Source organism: Emys orbicularis, chromosome 2 (genome assembly GCF_028017835.1).
Source record: "Emys orbicularis isolate rEmyOrb1 chromosome 2, rEmyOrb1.hap1, whole genome shotgun sequence".
NCBI classification, from domain to species: Eukaryota; Metazoa; Chordata; order Testudines; family Emydidae; genus Emys; species Emys orbicularis.
The window spans coordinates 278,925,625-278,947,057 of NC_088684.1; the positions used below are offsets into that span (position 1 = coordinate 278,925,625).

Sequence of the window (21,433 nt, forward strand, 5' to 3'; positions counted from 1 at the left end):
GTAATTAAATTAAATTGTGCAAACATATATTAGATCAATCTGCACAAATTATAAATTCAGTGATGCATTAGGACTGTATTCAATGCAATCAAAACATTATCAGTTACTCTCACTGCTACTAATGCTCATAATGCTCATGCTCATAAGTGAAATGTGTTGTAAAATCAGGCAGAATGGGCTGGATAGAGGCTATCATAGACTTGTAGAATGAATAAGCATTCCTTAATTAGCCCATCAGGTTAAGTGCAAGCATTAATGGGCCTTTCCTAAAGTCTAGCATGACATCTTTCTCCAAACATGGCCAAGAAGAAAGTTCCATTAGCAATATTAATACAAGCTTAGTTGATCATTTTCATTCAATTAACTTCTTTCAATTAAATAGATAGCTTGACAAAAGCAGTGATAAAAGACCTGAAGGGACAGCTGATGACTCGAACTGAACATTAGTGTGCGAGAGGTCACCAGTATTAAACGGACTGTAAATCTAGCATTCAATTTGGAAAATGCATTTCTTCTGCTCCCACTCCTTTAATGAGCAATTTTAGCTGACTAGATGTGTTTGCTGCAGAAATTTCATGGCAAGTCAAGTACTCTTCCCCCCCCCCCCCCCCCGCAACAGTTATATTCTTAGTTTTTTTCCTGCCAACATTCTCAGCTTTCCTTAATTCATACCTTCGGTTTCCCCGGGTAAAACTGGGTAGGAACGTATTGGTAGTTATTTAAGAATAACATACATTTAGGGTATGTCTATCGTGCAATAAAACACCTGCAGCACAGCCGCAGATGGCCCAGGTCTACTGACTTGGGCTTGTGGGAATTGGGGCTCTGCGGCTAAAAACTGTAGTGAAGACATTCAGGCTCAGGATGGAGCCTGGGCTCTGAGACCCTCCCCATCGGGAGGGTCCAATCCAAGTGTGAACACCTACATTGCGATTTTTAGCCGCGTAGCATGAGCCCCACAAACCCCAGTCAATTGACCTGGGCTCTGAGATTCAGTGCTACGGGTTTTTTATTGCAGTACAGACATACTCTAAGTCTACTTCATTGGACTGATTCACCACTGCATTACAGCAATTTTCCACCACTGGTCTCGATGCAGTTGTGAAATTGGTGTAACAGCAGTGAATATCAATCTCACGAGTCTGCAGGTCAGCAAGGCACTTACTCATAGAATCATAGAACTGGAAGGGATCTCGAGAGGTCTTCTAGTCCAGTCCCCTGCATTCATAGCTGGACTAATTATTATCTAGACCATTCCCTGACAGGTGTGTGTCTAACGTGCTCTTAGAAGCACGTAGAACCTCCATAGGCAATTTATTCCAGTGCTCAACCACCCTGACAATCACAAAGTTTTTCCTAATGTCTAACCTAAACTGCCCTTGCTGCAATTTAAGACCATTGCTTCTTGTCCTATCCACAGTGGCTATGGAGAACAATTTTTCTCCCTCTTCCTTGTAACAACCTTTTATGTACTTGAAAATTGTTATGTCCCGTCAGCCTTCTCTTCTCCAGTCTAAACAAACCCAATTTTTTCTATCTTCCCTCATGCAGTCATTTCCCATTTTGTATGTGTGCAAATTCTAGCTGAAGCCTAATCAGCGCAGAGTAGAGCAGAAGAATTACTTCTTGTGTCTTGCTTACAACACTCCTGTTAATACATCCCAGAATGATGTGTGCTTTTTTACAACATTACATTGTTGACTCATATTTAGCTTATGATCCACTATGACCCCTAGATCCCTTTCCGCAGTACTCCTTCCTAGGCAGTCATTTCCCATTTTGTATGTGTGCAAACTGAGGGTGGAGATAGATGGCAGGAGAGCAATCACTTGATCATTACCTGTTAGGTTCACTCCCTCTGGGGCACCTGGCATTGGCCACTATCGGTAGACAAGGTACTGGGCTGGATGGACCTTTGGTCTGACCCAGTATGGCCGTTCTTATTGTTCCTTCCTAACTCTTAACATTAAGTATGTGAGCAGATCCACTCATGTTAATGGAACTTCTCACATGTTTAAAATTAGTCACATCTTGCTGAGGCCACATCTGGCCTCAATTAATACTCATATTCTATACCAACTCCTGCATAAGTCAATTAAAATATGAAAAACTCAAGTCATCTAAAAAAAAAGCTACAATTATTTAATTTACCAAAATGACATTGTTATTCTGTATACTCTTAAATGCAGAATTCACATTAAAGCAAATGTTATTTCCAAATTCCACATTTCCTAAAGATAACCTCTGAGATAGAAGTATAATTGTGAAACAAACTGCAGCCAAATACTGTTATGGTAAATGTCAGTAGAAGAAGGTCTAAAGTCTTGTTTAATCTGTAACTGAAAAATGACATCCTGTACCTTAAACAGTTGAATCCATCGTTTTTGTTCTGTTTGTATACATTGCTGCATTTCTGTATTTGTTGTAACTCCAACACTTCTAAATGCTGCAATATATTCCTCACGAACTTCTGGCTTTGTTTCTGGGTAAGCCAACTTGATGATTCCTAAACATGCATCTCGAAGGCAGTGTGATAATATTACCAGCTCTTCTAGTGTAAAAGGCATCATTGATGATTGTCTTTGACCTACAATTACATAAACTACAAGGTTACATTTCTAAAATAACATTTCTAATCAATTTTTTCTATATTTATATAATTATTCTTTTACTCTGTTGTGCAAAAACAACAATAGTCACACAATAGAGAAAGGAGACGCACAAAGGAAACAAAAGCTACAAAACATAAGAAGTTGGCAAAAATTAATGAATCTATCAGTCATTTTATTATTACAATAGTACTGGCTTAAAATTACAATGAAATGGATATTAACATGCGCACTTAATTTTTGTACTACATACTTAAATGTTCAGCTAACAGCCTGCAGACCCAATCTTCATGGTCCTTACTTTACTCCTGGAAGAATTCTGCACCAAAAAATTTAAAAAATTCTGCGCACAATATTTTTCAAATGCTGCAAAATTCTGCATATTTTATTTATCAAAATAATAATATAATCACACCAGTTTCAATGATTTTTGGTTATTTTATTTCAAAATAACTGTCAGCAGGTATGTCTGTAACAATACAGACAACAAAAACGTTTCAGGAAATGTTTTTTGACAAATAGATTCCTTACTAGGAATCTGTACATATTAGTACAGAACTCTGAGTAATAATTCACTTAAACTACAAAACCATATTTCCCGCACCCCTCAAAAGCAGTGCAAAGGCTTGGGAGAGTCAGGGGTAACGGAGAAGCTAAGGGAGAGAGAAGTTGCCGGGAAGGAGCCTGGGTGTGAACTTGGAGGGTTGCGGGTATGGGTGAGGAAAGTATGGAACAGGTTTTTTTCAGGGGTGGGGAGGGCTTGTTAGGGAACTTCCCCCATGCAAATGCTGGCTGACCCCTAGCCTCTCCCATTCAGCTCAGGCACATTTGCCCGTCCCCGTGTGTTCCTGCACCCCCATGTGACCTTGAACCCCCCTGTCCACTTGTCCCTCCACCCCCCACTCAGACACCCACTCCCCCTATGCCAATGTGGCCCTGTACCCCCTGTGGATCTGTACCCTCTCCCCCCTCCCCATGTGTGTCTGTGCCCCCACCCAGCCACCCCCCGTCCTGTGTGTCTATACCCCCTCCCCCTGTGCCTTTGTGCCCCCACTCAGCCACCCTGTCGCTATATGTAGCTCTGCACCCCTCCCCCATCACCATGTGGCCCTGAACCTCCCTCCCCGCTGTGGCCCTGTGCCTGCACTCCCATTCAGCTCCTGCCCCAGTCTGTCCTCCCCCAGGAGCCCTTATGAGCCCCCATCTGACCCCCCCCCCCCCCCAGCAGTCCCACGCTGTCTGTCTCCCCATAGCCCGTCACCTGACATGGCCTGACAGGCGCTGCGAAGAAGGCAGGCTTTTTCTCTTCCCTAGCTGGCTGGGAGCTGCTGCTGTGTTCTATCGCCACAGAGCCCTCTGGTGGGAAAAAGGCATAACTGCAGGAGTTATTTTCTGATGGGAGCTGCTGCTGTTCTTGCACAACTGTGCCCTCTGGTGGGCAAAAGATGGAATTGCAGCAACATTTTAGAAGCTTTTTTCTGCTCAAAAAATTAAAAATATGCACGTGTGTAGTAGCGCAGAATTCCCCCAGGAGTAACTCATGCAAAACTCCTACTGAAATCAACAGGAATTTCAAGAGAGTAAGGTCTGTCAGATTAGATCCTAGAGAATGCTTGAAGCTCTTACCTTCTATAGGGTCACCAAAGAATTCATTATCATGTATAGAAATAAGTGAATGACTAAACAAAGAACTAAAAAGGTAGAAGAGTGGAATGATCCGACTGGAATCTTCTAAAGACATTGGCGATCCCCTTGATATTACTTGAAGCAGTGGGACCATAGACCTTAAAATATAAAAATCAAAATACAAAATCAATTAAATGTTTCCTTTTAAAAAATGCTTTAAGCTTCATCAACGTAGTCAAAGTATTATTGACTAGTACTATAAAGTTTGCAATGTTCTAGCCATGTTGGTCCCAGGATACTCAAAAGACAAGGATGGTGAAGTAATATCTTTTATTGGACCAACTTCTGTTGGTGACAAAGACAAGCTTTTGAGCTTACAGAGATCTCTTCTTCAGGTATGGGAAAGGTACTCAGTGTCACAGCTAAGGGCAGGTCTACACTTAAAATGTTGCAGCGTCACAGCCGTTGTAGCGCTTCAGTGAAGACACTACTACGCTGATGGGAGAGCTTCTCCTGTTGGCATCTTTAAATCCACCTCAGCAAGAGGCAATAGCTACGTCAACGGGAGAAGTACTCCTGTCGACATAGTGCTGTCTACAGCAGGTGTTAGGTTGGTCTAACTGCATCATTCAGGGGTGTGGATTTTTCACACCCTGAGAGACATAGTTATACCAATGTGAGTTTGTAGTGTAGACCTGGCCTCTATATACATGGTGGAAAAGATTGTTTAGCATAAGGAGTTAACATGTCAGGGACTATTCAAGGTGAAGTGGGCAGTTAACACCTCTGTAGTTCTAAAACAAAAGAGGGATAGTGGTTAACAGACTGTTGTAATGAGCCATAAATCCAGTGTCTTGATTGAGTCCATGATTTTTATTGTCTGACAAAGTTATGAATTTAAGATTCCAGGCTTACCTTTTCCAGGTGTTGTGAAGGCTTCTTTTGAGGACGAGGACTGAGAGGTCAGATATGGAATGATAATTTTGTGAAGAGTTTGCCCACGAGTAATATCGTGTTTTTGTTTTGTTTTTTAAATCATTTTGCTGTGAGTTCATTCGAGAGCATAGTGATTCACCCACAAAATTGGTACTCGGGCATTTAGTGCACTGGATGAGGTACACAAGCTAATAAAGCATAGTCTTAGTTTAACATTTTATATGCCCTCTGTTGGGAACTATATCCTGCTTAAGCAAGATGGAATGATTATTTATAGGTTGTCACTGTTTTGTATCTGAGTGCTTAACAAATACAATTACCACACCTCTGTGTTATCTCTATTTTAGAATCGTGTCTTATTTCTGGTTTAGAACTGGAGAACAGAGGCAAAAAGAGATTAAGTGACTTGCACGTTACCACACAAAAAGACTGTCAGAGCTGGGAACAGAACTCAGATCTTTTACACCCGTCTTGGGCCTTAGCCACAAGACCATCCTTCATCCATAAGATAAACCTGATAGCCTAAAAGGTCTTTTTCCACCTCTAACTACTATGACCCTATATGAAGAGTCCCCTTATGTTTTATGGCAATTAAATGCATCTTAAGAATAGGCATAGAAGATACATCAGCATGCAGGATGACACTGGAGAAAGGACTGGTAGCACAGAATAATGAAATATTTTGAATATAAGTACTACACTGCAATTGGAAACTGATACAAAATAAAGCAATTACATGCTTAGAAAATATATTTTCATATTTAATTTTTAAGCAAAAAGTTGCAACAAGGACTATAACTGTGTAATTATCAAATACACATGGATGCATATTGAGGTCTAAGAGAAAGTGCCATTTGGCATCTCTACATGTTATTTAAATAACTTGAGGGTGCTTGTGATCTTGTGGAGTAGGCAGTCAGCTTCTCTGGAGGTGAGTTGCCTGCCAGATCATAACACGCGTGGGATACAAGAAGTTATCCAAGATGAAATTCTCTTGGATAATAAATTGGAAAACCTTTAATTCTGTATGCTATGACCATGAACACTTAGGTGGACTGCTGAAATAGTTTGGTCCAGTCCATGTAGAATGCCACTGTTCATCTAACATCTAATGAGTGTAACCATTGCTTGTCCCTATTTGTGTGTGGTTTGGGGTAAAATACAGGTAAGTAAACTGATTGACTGATATGAACATGTGAAATTACCTTAGAGAGAAACCTCAGATGAGGGCATAAGTACACCTTATCTTGAAAGAAGTCTGTGTATGATGGTTCGGATGTGAGGGCATGCAGTTTGGAGACCCTTTTAGCAGAGATGATAGCAATTAGGAAGACCACCTTCCAAGAAAGGTGTAATAAGGAGAATGTTGTTAGAGGCTCAAATGGTGGTCCCATAAGTTTAAACAAAACTAAATTCAAGTCCCAAGGGGAAATGGGCTCCCTTAGTTGACGGTACAATCTTTTCAGACCTTCAAGGAATTTAATTGTCATTTATTAGAAAAAACAGGACAGTTATGCATGTGAGGGCGGAAAGCTGATATTGCTGCCAGGTGAACCATGACAGAGGAAATCACTTAAGCCTTGCTGTTTCAGGTGCAGCAAATAGTAGAGAATTTATTGGACGGATGAATGCATGGGTGAGACTCCAGTTTGACAAGTCCAGATAGAGAACTGCTTCCATTTTGACAGGTAAGTGGCCCTGGTGGACGCCTGTCTGCTACCTAGTAAGATCTGGTGAACTTGCTCCGAGCAAGCCTACCCTTTGGAATTTAACCATGGAACTTCCAGGCCATTAAATGAAGGGTTCACAGGTTCAGGTGGAGCAGCCCATCATGGTCCTGAAAGATCAAATCTAGGTGCAACAGAGTTAGAGTTGCCACTGAGAAGTCCAGTAGAGTAGAGAATCAGTGTTGGCATGTCATGCTGGGGATATTAATACAACGCAGGAGTGGTCCCGCTTGACCTTTATTAGCACTCTGTGTAGTGGTGAGATTGTGGGAAAAGCATAATAAAGCTTTCCTGTACAGGGTAGCAGGAAGACATCAGTGATAGAACCCAGACAGTGGCCTTGTACTGGTGACGTTTTCTGTTGTACTTTTTTTGCAAATAAGTCTATTTGGGGAGTCCCCCACTGCTGAAAAATGCATCTGGCTATATCCAGGCAAAGAAACCACCCAGGGTGACTGGAGAAGGACCTGCTCAGGTGATTTGTTGACTTGTTCTGCACCACTGGAAGGTAAGAGGCCTTGAGGTTGATTGAATGGGCTCTGCTAAATTCCCATAGGTGAACTGCTTCCTGACACTGGAGGAATGACCAAGCTCCTCCCAGCCTATAAAACATGTTGTCCATAAGGACAAACAGGTTATCCCCCAATATGAGGTAGGAAAAGCCTGACAGGCAAGACAAATCACCCTGAGCTCTCTGACACAGATATGAAGAGTGAGCTTCATCAAGGACCAAAGACCCTGAGTTCAGAGGGGCCTCAGGTGAGCTCCCCATCCTAGCGTCAACGTGTCTGAGACTAGAGTCAGTGACAGTTGAGGGCAGAGGAAGGGAATGCCTGCACAAACACAGAGGATTCAACCACCAATTCAGCAAAATTAGAACCTGCAAAGGTACCGTGAGTACAGCGTCTAGATGCAGACGGCCTGGCAAGTACACTGAGGCCAGCCACATCTGAAGAAGGTCTGAGGTGCAGCCTTGCATGTTGTACTACATATGTGCACGAGGCCACCTGCCCTAGGAGTCTCATATAGTTTCAGACTGTTGTGATTGGATGAATCTTGAGGTTCGTCACAAAAGATTGAATATAATGGAACCTTGACTCTGGGAGGAGCACTCCCAGAGTAGAGTCCAACACAGCCCCTATAAACTCTATCTTCTGCACTAAGCAAAGGATAGACTTGTGGTCACACATCTGCATATGTTCCTAAAATACCCAAGAGCTGGGGTTAGCTCATGTTCCTGTGGTTGTCTGGAGTCATTATGGACAAACTACCACTTAAATACTCTACTGCCAGTTCCCCAAAACTTAGGGGTGACCATTTATCTGTGCCAAAGTTCACAGGCCTCAAGCCTTATGCTAACTGCTGAAGCAATGTCTTACAGGATACAGGCCTGTAGTTTCCTTGCATTAGTGCTGAAAAAAAAAATGCTAAAGCTAGCTATAGACTAGATTTGGCTTTCGGGATTAGGAAATAACGGGAGTAGAAACCCTTCCTTCTTAAATTCTGCAGAACCTTTTCCCATCTGAAGAAGAGATTGAACCTCTTGGACTATAAGTTCTTTGTGAGAGGAGTTCCTGAAAAGGGACGAGAAGGGAGGGTGGAAAGGAGGGGTAGAAATAAATTGGAGGGTGTATCCCACTTCTACGGCACTCAACACCCAATGGTCTGTGGTGGTACAGGACCAAGTACTGAGGAAATGGGAAAGCCCCTTTGCAAACAAAGAAAAAATGGGGTCTAGCATCCTTGAGGGTCTCATCAAAATGCCTGCTTATAATGCACTAGATGTTTAGGTGGAGCAGGCACTGAAGCAGAGGTAGAAGGAGGTGGTAGTCTACAATTATAACCTCTACTCTTCCTTCTCTGCAGATCCTGTTGGACAGCTGAAGCAAAGTATGGAAAGGGTTGCCAAGGCCCAAAGCGCTTCCTGGAAGGGGTTGAGGTGTACAACCCAAGGGACTTTAACGTCTCCCTCAAGTACTTTAACCTATGGAGCTTAGCGTCAGTCTGCTCTGAAAAGAGTGAGGATCCTTCAAAAGGTAGGTCCAACACAGTCCATTGGACCACCTGCGGGAGCCCAGAGAACTGCAACCAGGAGCTCCTACGCATGGCCACTGCAAAAACCATGGACCTGGCGGCCAAGTCAGCTGAATCCAGTTGCACTGCGGTCCTCGCCACCTATTTTCCCTCATCCACTAGTGAGAAGAACTCCTGCCTAGCCTCTTCTGGGAGCAGAATGTCTTTAAATTTCAGTATGGAGTCCCATACATTAAAGTCATATCTGCCCAAAAGTGCATGGCGGTATGCAATCTTGAGCTGCAACACTTCAGTAGAATGAACTCTCTTTCCAATCAGGTCTAACTATTTTCAGTCTTTTGATTTTGGGGTTGCACCCTGATTTCTCTGCCTTTCTCTCTCATTGGCAGCAGATATCACCAGGGACCCCAGGAGGGGATGCAAGTAAAGAAACTCATAACGCTGGGTGGGTATTGTGCTCGGCCGTCTTTCAAGTTGGGGGAAGAGATGCAGGTATCTGCCACAGTCCCTTAACTGGGTCCATAATGGTGACATTGAGAGGCAGGGCCACTCTGGAAGCACCTGCAATGGCTAAAATATCAACCAGGTGGTGAGAGAGTTCTTTTACTTCCTCCACCTGTATGCCCAGACTTAAGGCAACCCTATAACAATTTCTGGTGCGCCTTATAGTCATCTGGGGGAGGTGACATGCCCTCTCCCCCCCTTTCCCCACCCTGAAATTGCCTCGTCAGGGGAAGAGGAAAAGGAGGCAAGTACTGGCTGCAGATGCTCTTCCTCCTTTTTTTGATCTGCAGGGTCCTGTTGAGCTGGCACTTGAAGTCTGGTACCAGGCTCGGTACCAGAGTCAGGAACAGGTGATGCCTGGTGTGTAGGTGCCACATACCTTTCCGAGGTTACCAAATAGGAGTGCCTGGAATACGATCAGGAAACTGGGGAAAAGCCCCACAGATTCCAAAAAGGCCACTGGACAGGCTTGGGCCCCCAGAGACCTCCTGGCAAACCACTACACAGTAGTCCTGTGACAGGATCCATTGGAAGGGTGGAAAGGTCTTAAGGAGGAGTTGCTCCGAGGATGGGAAATGTAGAACCCAACCTCCAATTCAGAAGATGCGTCTCCTTCCACTGACCATGGAGATGCAGTTCCAGACGGTGTCGGTGACCTGTACCAAGTTGGAGAAGCCCACAAAAGAAGCAAGCACTAGGGTTTCCCCTTGGATTGTACCAAAGCGTGGACCATCAGGGGTACATGAAGCTGGCACGGTACCCAGCACTGTAGCAAACCTGCCGGTTCTCCCTTGTCCACCAGCACCAGTAGCGTCATCTCTTGTACTGGCACCGACAGGGTCAGGAGGTCCCTGGCAGCAGCAAATGCCTGCGGCATGGTCACTACAGTTCAGTGCCACAGATGTAGCTCTGGCCTTGACAGAACATGCCTAGGCACCCTAGTGTAAACTGCCATCTTTTGAGGAACCGAAGCAAATAAGTGCTTGGGCTTAGACCACACTCTACTCTTATCCCCATGCCTAGCAGACTTCGGTGCCAGGGATCTCCCCCTTTCAGCACTCTGCTTCTTATGCCTCCTCTTAGGTACTGGGGATGGTGAGCAGTGTTGGGACTCGGGTATGGTAGGAGGTGCACTCCTTACCAATGCCAAGGCACTTGGCACCAAGTCTGACCTACCTGGCTCAGAAGGAGGTCTCAAGGCCACCTCCCTGAGTCTAAACTTTACCCTGGCTTCACAATCTTTCTTTGTGAGAGGCTTAAAGTCCCTGTAAATTTGGCAATGCTCTCCAATATGAGCTTCCCTGAGGCACTTCAAGCAACTCAAGTGTGGGTCACTGACAGGCATAGCCTTTTTGCAGAAAACGCAGAGCTTGAAGCCCGGTGACAGAGACATCCCTCAGCATTGGGAGTCGACCAATACCCTGAGATGGTTTAAAAAAAAAAAAAAATCTAACTAAAATACTAATAATCTTAATCACACTAACTGTTTACAGTACAAGAGAACACAGTTCACTGACAGAATTTGTAAATGCAAGAAAAGCAGATCCAGAGGCCACCATGGGCAGTAAGAAGGAACTGAGGGAACTTGGGGTCGGTTGGCCCTTTATACCAGCACCAGCAGCACGTGGCAGCAGAGGATGCTTGAGCCATCCTGATGGGTACCACTGAGGGGAAAAATTTCCAGCACCGGTGCATGCAAAAAGCAGAATGCACATGTGCAATCACTAGAAGAAGGAAGTACAGGTATTGATAAACATTTGTGCAATGATGCTACAAGTCTCTGCACTCTGGAAAATAGCTGTCAACCAGATTATGGGATTATAAATACTGTAGCAGTCTTGAAAAACAAGCCAGATGCCCCTTAACAGAGAATTATGTAACTAGGGCACAAATTACACATTTATGCATTAATAACTGCACAGATTTGCTACATTCTGTTTGGCTTAGACTCCTCTTCAGTTATCATACATAATAATGTAAACCTGAAGTGCAGCAGTGCAGTTATATTTTTCCAATTTATTTAAAATTGTTTCTTTTAGAATACTTGCATTGCCATTATGAAAAATATTCTATTGCACAAAATTAGAACATAAACTTATAACACTGTTATGGGTGTTTAAACAACTTTTTAAATATAACCAGTGTTAACACCCTGCACACATACAAAGTGCTCCTAAAATCTGGTGGCATCAAGGAACATTGTGGGGGAAGAGCAGGAAGGCAAATGGCTGCTTATGAGCCATCTGCCATTTTACCTACAGCCACAGGAGTACATCTACAAAGGGAGTTAGGATGTGGATCCAGGGACATACTGTTTTCCTCACCTCCACTGCTCACTCTCTCTATCCTGAGTATCTGGCCTCTAGACTAGTCTGACATTCCTCAGGTTGAGAAGAACCCACATATGGGGCAGAGCTCTTCTTAGATTCCTGCTTCAATTTGTTTAGAAAGTACTTTCAATGTTTGCTCACAGGAACTGGCATAATAATTAGAAAACTTCAAATGTCATCATCAATATTTTTAAAATAATAAAGCCATTTTTATTTTTATTCTAAATAAAGACTAAGTCAAACTCCCACTGAAGTCAATTGAAGTTTTGCCTTAGTAAGAACTAAGTAAAAACTTTAGGATTTTGTTTGTTTTTTGGTTTGTTTTTCCTACCATCATATTTGTCCACTGTACCACTAATTCACTTTTCCTTTTCATAAAGACATGCTATATTATGAAAAGAGTTCAATTATAGAAATGATATAATACATACCCTGTAATCATTCGTGTAGTCATTGAAGAGATTAGATACCAAAGATGCCTCAGGAACCTGGCATTAAATGCTAAACTGTAAAGAAGCCTAAAAGAGAAAAAACAAATATATTACTGAAGCAAATGAAGGTTGTCATGCAAGAAAACCACAATATTTCTATCATGCCTTTCAAATCAAGCATTCCCCAAACTGATGTACAAAAATATAAATTAAGGTAGCTTTAATATATATAAACATTAAAAAGATTTTGAACTGTTAAAGAAAGGGAGTAATAATGCCATAAGGTAAAATCCAGCAATTCTGCAATGAGAAGTGCACAGGCAGACCCTGCATTAAAACCTGCATCACACTGCAGTACTGAGGCCCAAATTTGTACAAAGGAATGAGGCACACATTAAACAAACATTACATGCTTCAAACCTCTGAGTTATTTTATGAGTAACATTATAATGCTGAGGTGGGAAACTGACAGGTCACTCTGTGTGGCTTAATTTATTTTAATTAGCAAAGCAAATTGATATAGATGGTTTTAAAGTACAAAATTTTTATCTGAAAATAGATTAAAATGTCTTATGAATAGCTAATCTCCACAAAAATAATTATTAGTTTAAAAAATCTAATACACTTATTTTTGTGTGTGTTCAGGTACAAGTTATGGAATCAAATACTTTCCTTTTTTAGAATCTAGCATAACAATTAAATCCAAGGGACAATGTTTGTTCTCAGATATATAGGTATTTTCCTTTTAGTTTAACAGGAGTTGCATCCCCCAGTGTACACACATACCCATTTGAAGGCAGAAAATGGCCCTCAAGTATTTTACACATGTATTTAAAACCTGGCGTGCACTTTAACAGATTAAATGTATCATTCTTCGAAGAATCTCCAGCCACAGGTAAATAATCGCCATTTCTTCTTCAAGTGATAATCCCTATGTGAATTCTACATGTGGGAGATTAGTTAGCAGCAGTCAATCAGGAGGGGGTGCGAGGATGCAGATGGTATGGAAGTCTGTAATACTGCCGCTCCCACAGCTGTATCTGTAAAAGAAGTCTGCACCAATTCACGACGTTTTGTAAAGGTGTGGATGGAAATCCTGGTAGCCTCCCTACAGATCATAGAATCATAGAATATCAGGGTTGGAAGGGACCTCAGGAGGTCATCTAGTCCAACCCCCTGCTCAAAGCAGGACCAATTCCCAACTAAATCATATCTAGTAAGGGTTCATCTTGCAGAGATTCCGCAGAGATTGCTTACACTCTGGTGGAATGGGCTTTCACCTCCATCGGGGGGGGGGAGGAGGGAGGGAGAGAGGAGGAAAGATACGTGCTAGGTGGTAGAGAAGAATGATGCAGCCCGACATCCACTTAGAAAGAGTCTGTGCAGATAGTGGTTGACCCATTGATTGCTCTGCCAGGACAACAAATAGTTTAAGTCAGTGGTTTACAACCAGTGGTCTGCGGATCCCGGGGGTACACAGACTATGTCAAATATTTCCAAATGGGTCTGTACCGCCATTCAAAATTTTTTAGGGGTCCACAAATGAAAAAAAGATTGAAAACCACTTGTCTAGGTATCTTTCTAATTGCATTCATTCTCTGTAGAGACATCTATAGGGAGCAATTTGTTGGGGAACAGTCAACATGGTTGTTTGTAAATCATGCCTCGCCAATCTGCTAGAATTCTTTGAGGGGGTCAACAAGCATGTGGACAAGGGGGATCCAGTGGATATAGTGTACTTAGATTTTCAGAAAGCCTTTGACAAGTTTCCTCACCAAAGACTCTTAAGCAAAGTAAGCTGTCATGGGATAAGAGGAAAGGTCCTCTCATGGACTGGAAACTGGTTAAAAGATAGGAAACAAAAGGTAGGAATAAATGGTCAGTTTTCAGAATGGAGAGAGGTAAATAGTGGTGTCACCCATAGGTCTGTACTGGGACCAGCCCTATTCAACATATTCATAAATGATCTGGAAAAGGGGGTAAACAGTGAGGTGGCAAAATTTTCAGATGATACAAAACTACTCAAGATAGTTAAGTCCCAGGCAGACTGCGAAGAGCTACAAAAGGATCTCACAAAACTGGGTGACTGGGCAACAAAACGACAGATGAAATTCAATGTTGATAAATGCAAAGTAATGCACATTGGAAAACATAATCCCAACTATACATATAAAATGATGGGGTCTAAATTAGCCGTTACCACTCAAGAAAGAGATCTTGGAGTCATTGTGAATAGTTCTCTGAAAATATTCACTCAATGTGCAGCGGCAGTCAAAAAAGTGAACAGAATGTTGGGAATCATTAAGAAAGGGATAGATAAGAAGACTGAAAACATCATATTGCTTCTATATAAATCCATGGTATGCCCACATCTTGAATACTGAGTGCAGATGTCGTCACCCAATCTCAAAAAAAGATATATTGGAATTGGAAAAGGTTCAGAAAAGGGCAACAAAAATGATTAGGGGCATGGAACAGCTGCCATATAAGGAGAGATTAATAAGACTGGGACTTTTCAGCTTGGAAAATAGACGACTAAGGAGGGATATGAGAGAGGTCTATAAAATCATGACTGGTGTGGAGAAACCAAATAAGGAAGTGTTATTTACTCCGTCTCATAACACAAGAACTAGGGGTCACCAAATGAAATTAATATGCAGCAGGTTTAAAACAAACAAAAGGAAGTATTTCTTCACACAACTCACAGTCCACCTGTGAAACTCTGCCAGAGGATGTGAAAGCCAAGACTATAACAGGGTTCAAAAAAGAACGAGGTAAATTCCTGGAGGATAGGTCCATCAATGGCTATTAGCCAGGATGGACAGGAATGGTGTTCCTAGCCTCTGTTTGCCAGAAGCTGGGAATGAGCCACAGAGAATGGATCATTTGAATACCTGTTCTTTCCCTCTGGGGCACCTGGCATTGACCACTGTCAGAAGACACGATACTGGGCAAGATGGACCTTTGGTCTGACCCAGTAGGACCATTCTTATGTTAAGTCTCCTCTCTTCATCAGAAGAATACGGATGAATATTGGTTGGAGGCAAAGATAGACCTTTTTATGAAAAATGGTATTTGACTGATCTGCTGTAAGTGCTCCCAGCTTGCTCACCCTTTTGGCTGATGTGATGGTGACTCAGAAGGCAACTGTCATCTAGAAATGGGACACAGAACAGGTGGCTATTAGTTTGAAAGGAAGTCTGTTGAGACCTGAAAGGATGAGAGTGAGGTCCCATTGTAATGTTGGTCTCAACACTGGTGGGGAAGTTCCAATAAATCCCTTCAGGAATCTACTTATCGTTGCATAGGTACTGATGATATGATCCTCAACTGGAGGATGAAAGGCACGGATAGCTGTGAGGTGGACCTGTAAAGAACTGACAGAGGCGCCCAAGTTCTTAAGAGTGAGTAGGTAATCTAGAACAACAGGAATCCCAGTAGACTCTGGAGAAAACTGGTGCTGTTGTGACCCAGAGGAGAAACATTTCTATTTGGCCAAATAGCATCTCCTGATAGAATCCTTCCTGTCTTGTCTGAGGATGGAGTGGACCATTACCTAACATGAGCACTCCACATTCAAAACCGATCCAAATATCAAGCCTTGAGTTGTAGAAGTCCTGTATTGTGGCGCCTGGTTACATCATTGTATTGCATCGGTAGATCTGGAAATGATCTATAAACCGGCATTCCTAAACTTCAGAGAAAGTCCAGATCCGTGGGGCCGGCAGGCTCTCTACCTGGCGACATGTCCCTGGCTGCTCCTAGACGGAGGAAAGGCCACAAGAGGTTCGGAGATTTTGAGTGCGGGGGGGGGGGGTTTGGGGCAAGAGATTGGGGCACGGGAGGAGTTTTGGGGTGCCAGATCTGGGGGGCGCTCATCTTGGGCGGCTCCCCGCAAACAACAACCTGTCCCTGCTGTTCCTAGGTGGAGGCGCAGCTATGCAGCTCTGCGTGCTGCCCCCGCAGCTCCCATTGGCATCAGTTCCCGGCTAATTGGAGCTGTGGACTGAGTGCTCAGGGCAGGGCAGAGTGGGGGGGAGTGCACAGAGCCGCCTACCCATGCCTCCGCCTGGGAACAGCATGGATAGGTCTACCGCTTGCGGGGAGCCACCCAATGTGAGCGCTCCCTGGATCCGGCACCCCGAAACCCCTCCTTGTGCTCCAACCCCCAGCCCCGCACCCAAACTCTCTTCCTCTTAGTAAAACAGAATTTTTCACTTACCGGCCCCAACATTCCAGTTTAAAAAGCTTTTACTGTACTTGACTGATTTTGCCTGCATCCTTATTGAAAAATGGGCAGGGTCGAGTCCAAGTTAAAATGGAGTGCAGGTTCTAACCCACCCACCGCCATCCATAGCCAGCTAGCCTGATTTAAAGCACCTCCAAATCCAGGTGTGAGAATTTTCTGTGTGGACAGTAAGGGGGTTATGGTTAAAACCCAGGTAAGAGCCCCAGTTAATGCAATGTCTGCAACGTAGGCATAACAATACACTCAACCTCAATGGCATTTCTGTCTACCTGTATTATGAGAACTGTGAAATGCCATCTCTGATCAATCCCAAAATTTCAGGGAATGTTTTAGGCATCAATGAGCAAAATCCTATTGATTTTGGTGAAAATACAAAAAACTAAAAGAAGGGGGTTGCAGGGAGTCCCTGAAATAGAATGGGAAGGTGGAACACAAGGAGCTTGGTGGGGGATGGAGGAATGCAAGGAGCCCTTTGTGTTCAAATACAGATTTTGATCATGAGTTAAATCAACAAGCAGGAAACCTTGATTTAAATAGTTAATTTTTAAATCTTGTTTTGCATTTGTACTTTAGTTATTTTCATAGATTCAGTCTCATTGGCTGGTATAACCATTAAACATGCTGATCTGCAATCAAACATAGAATCATAGAAATGTAGGACTGGAAGAGACTTCGATAGGTCATCTAGTCCAGTCCCCTGCATTGGGGCAGGACTAAGTATTATCTAGACTATTTCCTCACAGGTGTTTGTCTAACCCAGGGGTTCTCAAACTTCATTGCACTGCAACCCCCTTCTGACAATAAAAATTACTACACAACCCCAGGAGCAGGGACCAAAGCCTGAGCCCGCCCGAGCCCTCCTGACCTCCCCGGGTAGGCGGTGGCTAAGCTGAAGCCCAAGGGCTTCAGCCCCAGGCAGGGGGCCTGTAACCAGAGTCCCAATACAGAGGGCTGAAACCCTCAGGCTTTGGCCTCGGGTGGTGGGGCTCGGGCTTCAGCTTCAGCCGTGGGCCCCAGCAAATCTAAGCCAGCCCTGGCAACCCCTAAAAATGGGATCCTGACCCACTTAGGGGTCCCGACCCACAGTTTGAGAACCGCTGGTCTAACCTATTCTTAAAATCCTCCAATGACTGAGATTCCACAACATCCCAAGGTAATTTGTTCCAATGCCTAACTACTCTTACAGTTAAGAAATTTTTCCTAATGTCTAACCTAAATCTCCCTTGCTGCAATTTAAGCCCATTAATACTTCTCGTTAGCAAATGATAGGACAACAATTTATCACCCTCCTCTTTATAACCACCGTTTACATACTTGAAGACTGTTATGCCCCTCCTCAGTCTTCTCTTCTCCAGAAGAAACAAACCCAATTTTTTCAATCTTTTCTCATAGGTCTTGTTTTCTAGACCTTTAATCATTTTTGTTGCTCTCCTCTGGACCTTCTACAATTTGTCCACATCTTTCCTGAAACATGGTGCCCAGAACTGGACAAAATACTCCCATTGAGATCTTATAAGTGCTGAATAGAGTGGAAGAATTACTTGTCTTGTCTTGCTTATAACATTCCTGCTAATACATCCCAGAATGATGTTCTCTTTTTTTTTTTTTTTTGCAACAGTACTACTTTGTTGACTCATATTTAAATTGTGATCCACTGTAATCCCCAGATCCTTTTCTGTAGTACTCCTTTCCTAGGCAGTCATTTCTTTTTTGTGTTTGTGCAATTGATTATTCCTTCTTAAGTGTACTACTTTGCCTTTCTCCTTATTGAATTTCATCTTATTTACTTCAGACCATTTGTCCAGTTTGTCAAGATCATTTTGAATTCTAATCCTGTCCTCCAAAGCACCTGTAACCCATCCCAGCTTGGGAGCATCTGCAAACTTTATAAGTGTAGTCTCTCTGCCATTATCCAAATCATTTATGAAAACACTGAATAGAATAGGTCACAGGAATGATCCCTTTGGACCCCACTCAATATGCTCCTCCAGCTTAATTGTGAACCATGGATAACTACTTTTTGAGTATGCTTTTCCAACCAGTTGTGTATCCAACCCTACAGTAGATTCATCTATGCTACAGTTCTCTAGTTTGTTGATGAAACGTCATGGGAGACACTATCAAAAGCCTTTCTAAAGTTGAGATATATCACATCTATTGCTTCCCCCTAGCCAAAAGGCTTGTTATCCTCTCAAAGGATATTAAGTTGGTTTGACATTATTTGTTCTTGACAAATTCATGTTGACTATTACTTATTACCATATTTTCTTCTAGGGACTTACAAACTGATTGATTATTTGCTCTATTATCTTTCTGAGGACCAAATATAAGCTAGCTAGCCTATAATTCCCTGGGTTGTTCTTATTCTCATTTTTATAGATAGGTACTATATTGCCCTTTGCCAGTTTTCTGGGATCTCTCCCATCATCCATGATTTCTCAAAGATAATCACTAGTGGATCAGAAATCTCTTCAGCCATTTCCTTAACTATTCTAGGATGTATTTCATCAGGCCTGGTGGACTTGAGGACATCTAACCTAAGTAATTCTTAACTTGTTCTTTTCCAATTTTATCCTCAGATGCTATCCCATTTACACTGATGTTCACTATGTTAGTCATCCAATCACTGCTAAAAAAGTTTTGGTGAAAACTGGAAGGGAAAAAAAGGCATTTAACACTTCATCCATTGCTGTGTTTTCTTATATTGTCTTTCCCACCTCACTGAGTAAAGGGCATACCCTGTCCTTGGTCTTCCTCTTTTGTCTAGCGTATTTGTAAAATGTTTTCTTGTTATCCCTTATGTCCCTAACTAGTTTAATCTGGTTTTAGCCTTTCTAAATTTTGTTCCCACATGCTGGTGTTGTTTTTTCATATTTATCCTTCATAATTTGACCTAATTTCCACTTTTTGTATGACTCTTTTCTGAGTTTCAGGTCATGGAATATGTCCTGGTTAAGCCAGGGTTGTCTTTTACCTACCTTCCCTCTTACCCATCTTTCCTATGCACTTCGATAGTTTGCTCTCGTGGCCTTAATAATGTCTCTTTAAAAAAATTACCAACTCTCCTGAACTTTTTTTCTGTTAGACTTGTTTCCCATGGGATTGAGTTTGCTAAAGTCTGCCTTGTTGAAGTTTATTATGCTATATTTAAATATAGCTATTCAGTTTGGTACTTCTTTTTGATTTAAGAATCACATAGCTTAACATCCTTTTTACATTTTTTTTTAATGTTATGTTAGAAACTGGTGAATGACATTTCTTATTTACTACATGATAGTTTTGTACTCATGATTTGTATCAAGATGCATTTGTGTGGACATTGGAATTCAATAAAAATGTACAACACTGCTATTTTAATATGGCTATTTGTTAGTTAAATAAAACTACCTTAACTGCACTAGATACATAAAGGAACATAAGTTAATCTAAACAAGTTTTGCATTTAAAATTAACTGATTTATTAAACAAAGGAAGTATTATCTGTAGTTAATAAATTGACACATTGTTTTTGGTCACCATAGGCCAGCTTTTCAAAGCTATTTCGGTGCCTAAAGATGCAGAGAGGTGCCTAGTGGGATTTTCAAAAGCATCTAAGCAGCTTCGGTATCTACGTTCCATTGAAATGAATGGGAGTTAGGAGCCAAATCTGCTTAGGTGCTTTTGAAAAATTCTACTAGGGACCTGTCTGCCTCTTTAGGTGCTTAAATATATTTGAAATCTGGCCCCATGTCCTTCAAGTTTTTAGAATTAATAGATCTGATTCTTTCCCATCTCTTCTTTTATTCATAGATTGGAATAGGAAAATAAGCTTTTCTGCTTTTTCAACGCCAAACTAATTCCTGGCGCCTCCTTGTGGCCGATGTCCCAGTACAGCATCGGTTCCCAGACTGTCCAATTACAGGCCTATATTATTTAACTACAATAAAGTATTAACAATCTTCTCGTTCTTGATTATGAATATAAGTAGACAAGAATAAAGGTATAAAAGTACAATAATAATAAAAATACAACTATAAATAAAAGTATATAACTGCAATGTTTTCAAATTTCATACCACGAAATGCAAATATTTATTTTTTTGCCTTTCGACGTGTAGGAGTGCCGTTTTGGTCGGTGGGGAGGCTGAAGAACGATATAGAAAGCGATGGAACTTTTTAAAACTTCCTAGCTCACTCGCGTGTTCGAGACTGTTCTATCGTGGGAGTGGTTACCTCCACCACTCACTGCGCAAGCAATTTTACAGTGCAAATATTTGCACTTTGTATTCTGTGTTGTAACTGAAATCAATATATTTGAAAATGTAGAAAACATCCAAAAATATTTAAATAAATGGTATTCTATTATTGTTTAACAGCATGATTAATCGTGATTTTTATTCACCTGGGACTCAATTTTACTTTCTTCCAGATTCCTATTATTCTGATATTTGCGTGGAAATTGTGCATGATTAGTTACTAGCGGCTTATTAAATTATTTAAATAAATAAAGAACAGGTAATTTCTCTTTTAACATTGAAATATCTAAAATGACATTAATTTCAATGTCTTGGTTTCTAAGCAGAGGAATTTGTGCAATGACCTTCAGTTCTTGGCCTCAGCTTCAAAAAGAAAAGCTATTTGGCAGAGTGCCTTTACGTCTCCTAGGACATCCAAGTAAAAACCTGTTAATTTTACAATCATCCCAGGAAATTATATACTAGTTTTAGTTGAAATGAACAAATATCATGGATACTGGACCTCCTATCATAATGTAATTCGCTTTTTCATTTGTTCTGTCAATGTTCAGTAGTATTTCTAAAAAATAGGAAAACTTTAAGAGCTTAGAATAACAACAGTAGCCTCAGTTTTATCCATCTTTCAGAACTCTGAAAACTTCACCCAAGTGATTCAGAGGTCCAACTGGAACAACTGCTAAATATTATGGCCTGAATTCTAAAGTGATAAGCAACCACAGCTCCAACTGGTCAGCAGAGAGCTGCAGATGATGA

General features: G+C 41.9%; 1 protein-coding gene across 1 annotated transcript in view; it reads right to left on the reverse strand.

Annotated features, from left to right (window-relative positions):
• Positions 1-21,433, reverse strand: part of UBE3C (ubiquitin protein ligase E3C) — a 172,185-nt gene that overhangs the window by 94,006 nt on the left and 56,746 nt on the right. Inside the window, exons 11-13 of the mRNA XM_065398772.1 lie at positions 12,198-12,284; positions 4,236-4,393; positions 2,361-2,602 (exon numbers count right to left, since the gene is read on the reverse strand). Of these exons, the coding sequence (XP_065254844.1) occupies positions 2,361-2,602; positions 4,236-4,393; positions 12,198-12,284 (487 nt within the window). The remainder of the gene's footprint in view (positions 1-2,360; positions 2,603-4,235; positions 4,394-12,197; positions 12,285-21,433) is intronic.